Source organism: Hyperoodon ampullatus (genome assembly GCF_949752795.1).
Source record: "Hyperoodon ampullatus genome assembly, chromosome: 5".
NCBI lineage: Eukaryota > Metazoa > Chordata > Mammalia > Artiodactyla > Ziphiidae > Hyperoodon > Hyperoodon ampullatus.
The window spans coordinates 111,731,649-111,744,338 of record NC_136918.1 but is presented as its reverse complement, the minus strand read 5'-3'; the positions used below and the strand labels follow the sequence as shown (position 1 = coordinate 111,744,338).

Genomic DNA, 12,690 nt, shown 5'->3' with positions numbered 1-12,690 from the left:
CCCAGACCGGGGCACGAACCCGTGTCCCCTGCATCGGCAGGCGGACTCTCAACCACTGCGCCACCAGGGAAGCCCCCAAGTATATTTTAAATCACATTTAATTTTCTAAAGAATGAATCTTTCCTTTATTAAAGATGATTCAAAGTTTCAGAAATTAATCTCAAGCCTTTAAAGTAGTTTCTGGCTGGCCCAGAAATACTTTTTGGGTGGTAAGATTCCAATCTTGATGAATGTCATTATATATCCACTGTCCTGGGTTGCTGCAGCAGCTGCTGGCTGCTTAAAGAGCGAGTTTTTTAAAAAATGACTGAAAGGAAAAGAAATGATTGTTTCATGTTCTCTCAAATGAAGAAAAATACGTGAAATATATTTAAAGTGAAAGTGCTTTCTAAGTTTTAAAAATATGGATGGCAAAAGCCAGAGCCACCTCAGTTTGGGCAAAACAGAGACTATATCATTTGGCTTTTGCAAGGCCCAACTGCCTTTGAAATTAATAGTATTTTTTTAATAAGAAAAAGAAAGACTTTTGCAAATTAGAGTACTTTTTCAATCTTGTCAATTAAGATTTCTATAGCATTGAGTAATGTATAAAATTGTAATCTAGTTAGTATCTAGAGCAACCCAGTTAGGCAGGTAAGAGGAATATTATCACCTTTAACCCCACTAAGCCAGATGAAGAACCACGTTTAGAGAGTTCCACTGTGGTTTCAAACTCTAAACCCCATTCTTTTTTTTTTTTCTACACTCCAATACATGGTAATTTCCTTCTTAAAGATCATTTATACTTGACAACAATAAGCATTTGTACCTAAAATATTTTCAGGTCAGTTGGAAAAAAAATACACTAGAACAGCATACATTTACCAGCAGTATTATATGTAGAGGAAAGTATAGTGCAATTTCTAAAATGATTAGAAGAGAGACATCACAACATGCTAACATATTTTGATCACTGGCATAATTTTCTATAATACAGAATTAAAGTCTAAACAATCTTTAATTTTCATTTCTTATGAAAAATTATCAGAAATAGATGGTTGATCATTTAGATAAAAATTGAATTAAGAACATTTCTTTTTACTGTTTTCCTGTTACTGTAAATATAAGTAACAATTTATTCCTTAGCAGAAATAAGATTTTTGTTGTTGGTTTTTGAAGGTATGTTTTATATTATCTTTGGAGGTGTAGGGAAGAGGTAGATACAAAAGCAATGTTTTAAATTATATATGTATACACTTCCATGATAAAAATATAAGTAAAATGATGTTACTTTTTACAACTCTGCCTATAGGTAAAGAAGCAATAGGGCTTTTTAGGTGATATTTCAAGTACATATATAGAAGTTAAGCTTACTGTTACATTAAATGACAAAGTAAGGAATTCTTAAAAATAACCCATGTTACAGTTAGAGATTATTTCCATAGAATCTTTTAAATTTACTGCTGTTTCAACTTAGCTGATAAATATGAAGTTATATGAATACAGTTAAATGTTTTTAAAAACATTTTAATATCATTAGCAAAACCACCTAGAATAGTTTTTATTAATCTTTGTTTTCACTTTCTAATTTTAAAAAATCAACTGTAATTTTTTAGCTAATTAATGCAAATTGTATTTTCCCTTCAGTTTAGTACAAATTTATACATTGGAAGACTAACTATAAAATCTAACACATTTTTGATGCTGAGAAAAACCTCAACAAAGAAAAATAACTTTCTTCTTGCTCATCTCTTCATAGCCATAAGAAATAGATTTTTTTGTAAATAAGGGAAAAAATATAGAATTCCTTAATTGTATTTTTTAAAAAAAGACATGTTTAGTTCAGTCATTATGGGTATATTTTCAGCTATGCTGTCATTATCATCAAAATTCTATATTCTACAAAGTTACATTAAATTAACACTCAGGTATGACATTCTTTTCCAAAGAACTATTATTTTAAATGAATTTTTAACCCAGAATTTTGGCTCTACTCTCAATTTGAAAGTTGTTTTTCTTTATTTATTTTTTTAAGCCAAAGCTCTTTAGTGAGAAAAGTTTGAGATCCCATATATAAGGAGATCCTGAGACCCTATAACAGGGCAAAAAAAAAAATCCCTTCATCTAGATAAGTAAATAAATTAAAATTTTCCCAACATACTGCCTGTTAATTATTTTAACAGTTAACTGTATTCTATCATACTTCCTATTTTCTATCACAATTTCATTTATCTTAGTCATTCCTATCTCTCCAGTAAAAATAAAGGCCCATTGATTAAATCTGATATTCTTCGTGCCCTTAGACACTAAATAAACATTGTTTGATTGAAAATAATTGACTGAATGTTGTTTCAGGATATGGAGAGATTTTAAATTATATGATACACCTTCACAAAGAATAGGATTTTCAAAAATCAAATTAAATTGAAAAAAAAAGTTAACAGAGGATATTTTTACATTAAAATAGGGACTAGATAATTTTGAGTTTTCTCTTTACAAAAGATTTTATAAATTGTTATACTTTTAATATTTAAACATTAAATCCTAAATCCTTAAAATTTTTAAATACAGTTTCCAAACACATATATGTTCCAACTGGATTTACAAGGAACAACTTTTAATAAATCAGCATTAGTCATTATGATAGTTACCAAATCTAGTTTCATACAGTCCCTTTCCCATATTTTTATATTTCTAAAGCCTATTTAGTAGGTTCAATCATAAATATGGAGGAGAGGTAATCAAATGCAAGTACCAAATTTTAACTGAGGTTCTTATAGCAGTTTTGGTATCTGTATGTAAAACTTTAACTTGAACACTCTCAAGCAATACCTCTCAATAAATGGCAGTAAAAAGAACTAATAAAATAGAATGCCAAAAAGTGCCTTGATTATAGGTTGATATCAAAGTGGTCTATTAATATAAAACTAGTGGTCAAGGCAGTCACTTAGAGAAGATGGGGAAATAGTCATGTATATGTATGAGAAAAAATTATAACAATTTTAACAACAATTTAAGTGAAAAGACTCCTAGCCTCAAAATACATTTCATAATAATCACCAGGTCAAGCTATCTGAATCAGCAGACACACTATCTTTCTCAAAACTTTCCCTAAAGTTTTCAGTAACTCTAGAAACACAGGCAGCTGGCATCAACTACTTTGGGGGACTACACAAATAATAATTTTAAGTTCTTAGACCTGCTTTTTCCAATAAGGGAGCCACCAGACAAAGGTGGCTACTTGTGCTTAAGATGAGATTAGTGCAACTGAGAAACTAAATTTAAAGTTTTATTTAATTTTAATTACTTTATTAAATGTAAATTTTAAAACTATTACTCATTTGAGTTGCTAGAACTTTTAATAATGGTTGGAAAAACTTGGGTACATACTTTTCAACTGAAAATTGTATTAAATCTAAAGATTGATCAAGTATTTCCAATGGAAAAATACCAGATTTAGAAAGTGCAGTAAAAAACAATGAAAATATCTCACTAACAAATTTTATATTGATTACATTTTAAAATATGTTTTGATATATTGGGTTAAATAAAAATCTATCATTATTAAAATTCATTCAGCTGTTCTCCTTTATTTTTTTAATATAGCCACTAAAATTTTTGAATAATATAAATGGTGTCCATTATATTTCTATTGGACAGTGCTGCCTTAGACAATATAAATAAAATCAAAACTTTTTTTTAAAGTCAGTTTCCTTAAGGTATAATTTACACGGAGTAAAATTCACTCTTTTACATGTATACTTCTATAAATTCTGACAAATGTATACAGTCATGTAACCACCACAATCAAGACATAATACATTTTCATCACCCCAGAAAGTCCCCTTATGTTTCTCTGTAATCAGCTCAAACCTCTTACCCCTAAACCATGACAACTCACTTTTCTGTCCCTACAGTTTTGCTCTTTGCAGAACAGTACAGCATGTAGACTTCTGAGTCCAGGAAAATCAAACTTTAAAGACCACGCTACCCTATGGTACTAAAGGATTATTATCATTTTGATATTTCCTTTCCTTGTATTATGAACATTTTACCAAGGCCTATTTTGCCAGTTATTCCATTTTCAAAACTGAGCTTTCTTCCTTGTCACTATTACAGTAATTTATTTATACTTATATAATAAAACTGAGCACACTGTATTTTAGTTATTTACATACAGGTTTCCTTCCACTAGACTGTAAGATGGAAGCCTGACTTCTAGAACCACGGTGCTTTCCATAGAGTTAACTGCCTAGTGAAATTAATGGTGCAGATGACAAGGCTGAGAAGGTATTTCCCATATTGTGTTATAAAAAAGGAAAAGGAAAAAACAAAGAACTGACTGATGAAGCAGTCTACCCTCTAGATTAGCTGTCTACTTTTATTGTGGTCTCAATAAAAGATATTAGAGGATCCAAGTACTACGATGCCAAATAACCAGGAGCAAATGCTAGTGGAGTTGAACCTACACCAATATTTTTACCTAGATTGCTATTAGTTTTGTCAGAGCTTGCTAACAAAGTTGAATAGATTTGGAGTACTCTGTCTAACACTATTTTTCTCATAAACTCTGTTATTTCTGGTACATGATTTTAAGAACATAAAGTTTTAAGAAATACATGTATCTTATTACAGCAGAAACACCTTTACAACATGAAGGTAAAGACTGAAGAAATTCTATGGAAAAGTAGAATATCTGTAATCAATAATATTCATAAAAGTTAAATATATGAAATATAACATCTATGTTTTAAATAAACAAATAAAATATTACAACTGAGTTTAATTGTTCTAAAATACTTACTGAAGTCTCCAGTAAGAAAAACTCCCTCTGCTCCTGGGGCCCATTCTTTGCAGTATAAACCACCATCAGCACATCTGTGGACGCCAAATGATTCATAACCTCTGGAAAACTTATCAATACCACCTTCGTTCTCTCCGATGTTGCTCAAAGTCTGGCAAAACAGCTTATACCTTTGAAGAAGTGCAAAAGAAAGTAAATTGAAAAATTAAATCATCTTCCAGAAAAGCTACTGTAATTAAGAAGTTGCTTTACTCTCATGCAGAAAAAGAAAAAAAAAAAAGACATCATTAAAGAGGAATGATGTGAATAATTTCATTTATTGGTAGAAGTTACCTGGTAGGATAAAATCATTCCTATCTCAAATAAACTGAACTAATCTAACATTTTTTTTTGTAATTTCAAACATTTTGGTATAAGAGAGAAAATATGATGGTTATGTTATTCCATGAATATTTTAATGTCAGCACTATAGCAACTTCTATGTCAAGACAGTATAATGAAGGAGCATTCCTACATCTCTCCTCAAACTCCTAAAAAAAAAAAATGAAGGAAAAATAGCTAAAAACCAGTAAGAAAAATAAAATTACTCTATAGCAGGTTTGGCACACTTTTCCTGTTAAGGGGCAGATAGTAAATATTTTAGGCTTTGCCAGCCATATGGTCTCTATCACAACTACTCAACTATGTCTCTGAAGCATGAAATTTGCCACAGACAATATGCAAATGGATGGGTGTAGCTGTGTTTCAATAACACTTTATTTACAAAAACAGATGGTGGGGCCAAATTTGGCCTCTGGGCTGTAGTTTGCCTAGCCATGCCCTATAAGCATGGAAAGAACATACATCACATCAAACTACAGAAGCTAGCAGCCATGAGAAGAAACCAAAGATTGCTTTCCAAGCAGGACCAAGAATAACACATAGCTGCTCCTGAACCTCTCCCAGATTCCCAGAGTCCATATTCAGGGCTGGTACACAAAAACATACTACTACTTGCACTTATTAGTCCCAAGTCTGGGAAGAAGCAAAGTAGGACAAAACTGGTAAAACTAGAGAAATGAAGCATGTGGCAGGTGCTCTATGTCAGAAGTGAAAGTTCCAGAACCATGCAATGAATTGAGCAATGTCCATAAACTTCCCTGCGTACCCCATACCCTGAGGGGTAATCAATAAAAGTCCCAGAAAGATGGCATGAATCCAAGTAGGGAATATACAGGGAATATACAAAATGTAAGAAGCTAACTAATGAAGAACACCTCAACTGAGCTGAATGGAAAAAGAATCTTTCCACAAATGTTTCATGCTGTACTTTAACTTAAATAAAAATGAATTGAATTAAAATAAGAGCTGAGAGATTATATGACAGAACAACAGAATGAGAAGTAAAATGAAACTGCAGACTCAAAGAAATAAAGAGTATCAAAATGTAGCATTAGAAAATAATCATTAAATTAGAATTGGCAAGGAACAAAGTGTACATATAACCAAGGGGGGAAAGTGGGGCATGGGGGGTGGTGGTGGGATGAATTGGGAGATGGGGATTGACATATATACACTAATATGTATAAAATAGATAACTAATAAGAACCTGCTGTATAAATAAAATAATAAAATAAAATTCAAAAATTCAAAAAAAATAATTTAAAAATCCCTATTTTTAAAGATAAAAAAAATACTATACAATGGACATCCCCAATAATTGAGTACGAGAGTTACTGTTTCTCTACACTCTTGGCAATTAACATTATTAATTAAGAGTCTTATTAATCCTTCTGATATTTTTTAACTCTCTGGTTGGTAAAAATATCTTATTGTGTTTTAGTGTTTGCATTTTCCTAAATTATTATTAAGGTTGAATGGCTTTTCTTAAATTTATTAGCTATTTGTGCTTCTTTTTCAGTGCGTTGAGCGCTGGCTAGTATTTACTAATGGTATAACTCTGGACAAATTCCTAAATTTCTCTGTGTCTCATTTTCTTGCCTGCAAAATGGAGATGCTAAGTGTATTTGATCAAAAGGGTTATTATGCAAATTAGCTGAGTTTGTACATGAAAAGTCCTTAGGCTATTGCCTGGCAAATTATATTCTCTCAATAAATATTAGCTATATCTTTGTCCTTTTTTTTCCATTTTAGGTTGCTTTATTTTTTGATTTGCAAAAGCTCTTTATATATTATAGAAAGTCATCTGTTTTCTGAAACACACTTGTTGCAAATATTTTCTTCCAGTTGGTTTCCTTCTAGCTTTACTTATGGTATATTTCATCTTAAAGAATTTAAAAATTCTTTCTAATCTATCCATCTTTAAGGAGTTTTATATAGAATATATATAGCATTATATTTTGCTTAAAAGGTATTCTTAATCATAAGATTAAAATAATTCTCCCATATTTTCTTCCACTATACTTATATTTTTTGGTGTTTAGTGTTTAAATTGCCTTGGAATTTATTTTTGTATATGGAATGATGTAGGAATTTGAGTTTTCTTCCAAAGTGCGAGAATAACTTTCCCAGTGCTCTTTATTTCATATATTCCGCTCTTTCTCCACTGATTAAGATGCCTGATTGACTTTATGTATTAAATTCACATATATAGAAGGCATTTTTATTTATTCCTCTTTCTTTGTTCTTTTCTGTATCTGGAGGAAGAATACCACACAATTTTAATTAACATAACTATATATAATAGTATATTTAATATTTGGTCATACAAGTTCACATTTTAATTTTTCTGTACATTTTCTTGGACATTTTAAAAACTTTTTTCCTTTATAAGAGCTTTACAATCAGTATGTCAAGTTTATTCAGATTATTTCACTATACAGATTAATTTGGAGAGAATTGCTACATACAAAATACTGAGTCCTTCAGCACATTATTAGGTTAATCTTAGCATTTTGCTGTTATCATGATAAGATGCCCCTTGTCTACTACATTTTCTAAGTGGCTATTGTTGACAAATAAAGATGCTAGTGGTTTATTATAAAAAAGAATTATTAGGTAAGTGAACTGGAAATTGATATAATTAGAGAAAAAAGACAAAGAAATTGAAAATATTAAAGAGATACGCAAAACTAACAAAAATTATCAAAATAAGGATAGCTGGTGACTCTGAAGAACAAAACTAAATAAAATAAATATGAAAGACATAAAACTGGACAGTTTTCCTATAGAATTAAATCTGCATTTTAAAAAGAACATATTATGTTTTAAGAAAAATTTGGAAAACAAACGCACAAACACACACACACAGTGTCTCCCAGTTTAAGCTACTGAAATTCAAAGGAGAAAGAAATAATTCTATGGACAACTGGTACAAAAAAATAAGGGGAGGGGTGCATATTTTTTTTCAAAGGAGCATTACATTAAAGAACAAAACATAACAAAGCCAAGCCCACACAATTCTGAGAGGGAAAGGTAGTAATCTAAGGATGTTATATGAGACACATGCCTACTCGAGCTTAAAGAATTCTTTAAATATTGCCAAATTAAAAAATAATTTTAAGTCTATGACATTAATGAACCATTGCTGAAGAAAAGAAAAAAAAAACTTTCCATAAAAATTAGTCAATTAAAAGACTAAAAACACACACACAGAGGAATGGACAGTCATTGCAGCAGTGTGGTTGAGCCCTAAGTCTTTAAATATAGAACCAAGGCTAATCAATTGTGCAATTATGTGAGTGTGATAACAAGAAAAGAATCTCAATGGACAAGTGAAAACTTGACTTATAAAAAAACAAGAGGTAAGTGAAAGGGAGATGGAATAAAGCATGAGTGGTCAGACCCCTATTTTTTTTTATAACAGAGTCACTCAACACTGACTAAAATTTAAGATTGTCATTATTATACTCTTTAATCTCTTCAGTAATCTTAGATGCCCACTTTAAAGAAAGTCGTAATGTGAATTTCAGCCACTTCTTTTTATTTCAGTCTATTTGTTTAAAATTAAATTTAAAACACATTTATTTTCCTCATGTTTTATTATATTATTTCTATAAAGTTATTTCTCTATCCTTCTACCTATATATAAGCATATAAAAAATATCAAGAATGATGTTCCCTTAATATCAGTGATGATTTTTTTGGTGGGGTTTCTATTTACTTTCTCCCCTGCATTGTTCTAATTATTTATAACAAAGAAACACCATTTAAACAAAATAAATGTTTTTTTCTGAAACGATAAAATTTTTAGGTCATTCAAATATCTACATAATCCTATAAAATATTCCATAAGAATTTTAATGCATATGTAAAACTATGTTTATAAAATTTGGGGAATTCAAATAGTTTGAAATAGGTCAGTGGGACAAAACTGAGTTCTTGAAATAGACTTGAACATATAAAGAAATTAAATACATCGTAAAAGGACATTTCAAATAAGTAAGAAAAGAATGGCTTACCTATTAAAATATTGGAATCTAAGTTTAAAAATTGGACCTCTAAAACCAAAATAACTTTGAAAGATCAAAGTTATAAATATTTAATTTAAAAAAAACCTATAGCTCACAGAAAAAGAAGTACAAATGGCCAGTAAACACATTGAAAAGATGCTCAAATTCATAGATAACTGAAGAAGTGCAAACCTAAATTTCAAAATTCCATTTTCCACCTAAAAGACCAGTAAACATGTGATAGTCTGTGCAGACAGAATGCAGGTCCAGGAAAAAGACATTCCCAAATACTCTTTAATGAAATATAAATTAGATAACTATTTGGCATCAGCTATGAAAATTTCAAAATTATACTCTTCAACTAAGTAATTCCATTTCTAGAAATTTACCCCTAGGATATATCACACAAAGAAGCAAAGACATGTGTACAATGATAATCATTATGGCATTATTTAAAATACCAAACCATGGAAAATACCTACCTGTTCAACAAGGGAGGCTGGTCGAATTAACCGTGGAACATACAAACAACAAATTACACGAGATCCATTATGAAGAAGGAGATAGAACGAAATGTGGTGATGTGGAAAAATGTCCCAAGAGCGATGGCTTAGGGAAAGAAGCTGCAAAGCAGTTTTCTACAAACCATCTACTTGTATAAAGCATATTCATATAGGTACAGATGGCATGTAGATGGTATTTTCACAGGGTCCCTTCCTCTGCACCAGTGGTTGAATTCCAATGGGCTGAGGTGAACAGGAGCCTTAAGCCTCCCTAGCCTCACCACACTCACCACATTTGCTTCAAAGACAAGAGGTACAGCACAGAATCTGATCGGTGTAGTGCAATGCCTATGGGAGTGGTAGGTGTGAGTGGAATATTTCATATATGATCCCCTTTTGTATTGTATATATATATCCAACACACACAAATACACATGCCCACCTGTGAGCACACATGCCCATGGTTTCATAAAAATTCAGATTACATTTAATCTATTATTTGAAACAAATTAGCTTTTAATGAAATGATACAACCCCAGTCTCACTGGCAGTCTTCACTCTAGTCTTTACACAAACTGAACCACCAACAGAAGCCAGGAAGGTATCATAAATATGAGGAGCTGCTCCCACATGAGGAACACAAAAGGGCAAGCCTGATGATAAAAGAATGACCAATGAGGTTAGCCTTTGAGTATGGAAAACAACGCAGAAAAGAACTCTAAGTGAGATGGAGAGCACAAAGCCCAGCGAAAAGTGACAGTGTCTATTTAAAAGCTATAGCCTATTATTACCAAGCATTTGCCAAATCAAGTAAGAATGAAAAAATTCCAGATTTTTCTATGAACTCTCCTTAATTTAACATTAGCAACTGTTTCAAAAATACTTCAAATACTGATCTAGATCAAAAAAGAAAAAAGGCAAAAAACCTTCCATCTACAGATCTAATGAAAGACTCGTATTGCAAACTCTCTCATACTCTCCAACTTCTATGAGAAAATGATTCTTACCTCTTATAGATATTACTCAGCTATAACTCTTGGTGTATGGAAACTCTAATCCATATTAGACAACATAAGTTAACAACATTCAATAAAATGACCAAACAGTAAGGAACAGTCAACAAAATTAATCTGGACTTAGGGTTTAAAAAAATGCATACACATATATTATCATAATATAAGAAAAATTACTGATTCTTTTTTAAAAAGATACCAACTTTGGGAGGGCAAATAAATGTGGCAATAATTTTACTGTCAATGTGGTTATAATGTCTTTAAAACACAATTTTAGATTTATTTTAAGTTTAAAAAATAATCATTCTTAAGATGTTTCATAAGACGTACAAATGTCCCATTTACTAAAATTGAACAGAAACAGGATTATAGTATCATATAATTCTGACTAAATATCTTGACTTCCTCAAGGTCAGCCCTGTAGCTTCTGATACAGAAATACACATTCCACTTTGAAATCACTGTGGCTCAAAAAAGAAAATGCCTGAGGATATAGCAAGCTCATCGTCCCTTTGCCCTCTCCTACTACAGTCATCTCTCTCAATATTTTGCTATGAATTTATAGAATATTTAAAAACTGGGTCAAATTCTTGGTAACCAGAACATAAGACGAAGTTACTATTGCAACTAGCACTTTGTATAGATATAAAAATATTATTACATTTGATTGATGTTTTTAATCCTCTTTTTACAAAGAAAGAAATAGAGGCACAGATAAATATGTAAGTTGCCCAAGGTCAAGAAGGTAAAAAGCAGTAGAGATGTAGTATTATTCATCACAAAAGGTATACTTTAAGGAAATCAAGAGACAAAGTCTCAAATAAAAACTCACATCTTCCTTTTAAAGAAAGCCCTATAAGTTTTATTCATAAGGCTATTAATCTTATAATTAAGAGAAACAGCTAAGGCTCTAGAAATAAACAGTTTAGCTTCAAATCTTAACTCTGTTACATACTATATGTGACCTTGAACAAATCACTTAGCCTCCTTTTTCCTTAATTTCTTCCCCTGTTAAGTGGGGGAAATCTCATAGTTTATAAGGAATCAATGAAGTCATACTAGGAGTCATCCCCACAGTAGCCGGCAAGTGCTCAATAACTGTAAGCTATAACTTTTCACCATCTCAGTGGAAGGCAATGCTGTAACATACTTTTTAATTTATAATTATTTAACTTATAATACTTGTTTAGATTTTAATGTGCACATTAATTATTAGCAAACATCAAGGACTGTTTCTCCTTAAATTCCAAAAGTGTTTGAGAACACATTTTTTCCTGCTATGAAAAATTACAAATATAGGCATACTAACACATAACACATACCAGGTACTCCAGATTAACTTGAATGTATGGATTATAAAAAGTGTTGAAGAAAATTAAGTAAATTGGATTGACTAGGGAAAAAAATAGTTACTTTAGGGAAGCAGGAAATGATTAGTTTGGAAAAAAAATGAAACAGGCTACAGTCTTTGCTCTCCTGTAAGACAGTTCATCCTAGATCCATACCGAAACTCTAATTTCAGGCAAGGTTGTCAACACAGGAGATATGTCAGGGGAGATGGATCATACTTTATCTGGAAATATCTAGGATGTAGAATTCTTTCTCAAGTGCTTCTGAGTGTGCCTGAAACACAAGGAACCCATGGGGGAAATTCCTTCCTTGTTAGCTTAATTCTTAAGATTTTATATTGTCATCTGCTTCCTAGAGGAGACTTGGAATAGAGGCAAGCAAAAGCACAGAAGTAAAAGCTCAACAGGAATTTTTAATAACTAAAAAAGGGGAAAATAAAGAAGAGGGGAATGGAATTTTTTTTGAAACAAAAAATTGCTTTTTAAATCGGCCTTTATTTTATTTATTTATTTTTTTTAGATGTTGGGGGTAGGAGTTTATTAATTAATTTATTTATTTTTGCTGTGTTGGGTCTTCGTTGCTGTGCGAGGGCTTTCTCTAGTTGTGGCAAGCAGGGGCCACTTTTCATCACGGTGCGCAGGCCTCTCACT

General features: G+C 31.3%; 1 protein-coding gene across 1 annotated transcript in view; it reads right to left on the bottom strand.

Moving 5' to 3' along the window:
• Positions 1 to 12,690, bottom strand: part of GBE1 (1,4-alpha-glucan branching enzyme 1) — a gene marked incomplete at both ends in the record, with an annotated part of 293,082 nt that overhangs the window by 223,336 nt on the left and 57,056 nt on the right. Inside the window, one exon of the mRNA XM_079705465.1 lies at positions 4,784 to 4,953. Within this exon, the coding sequence (XP_079561591.1) occupies positions 4,784 to 4,953 (170 nt within the window). The remainder of the gene's footprint in view (positions 1 to 4,783; positions 4,954 to 12,690) is intronic.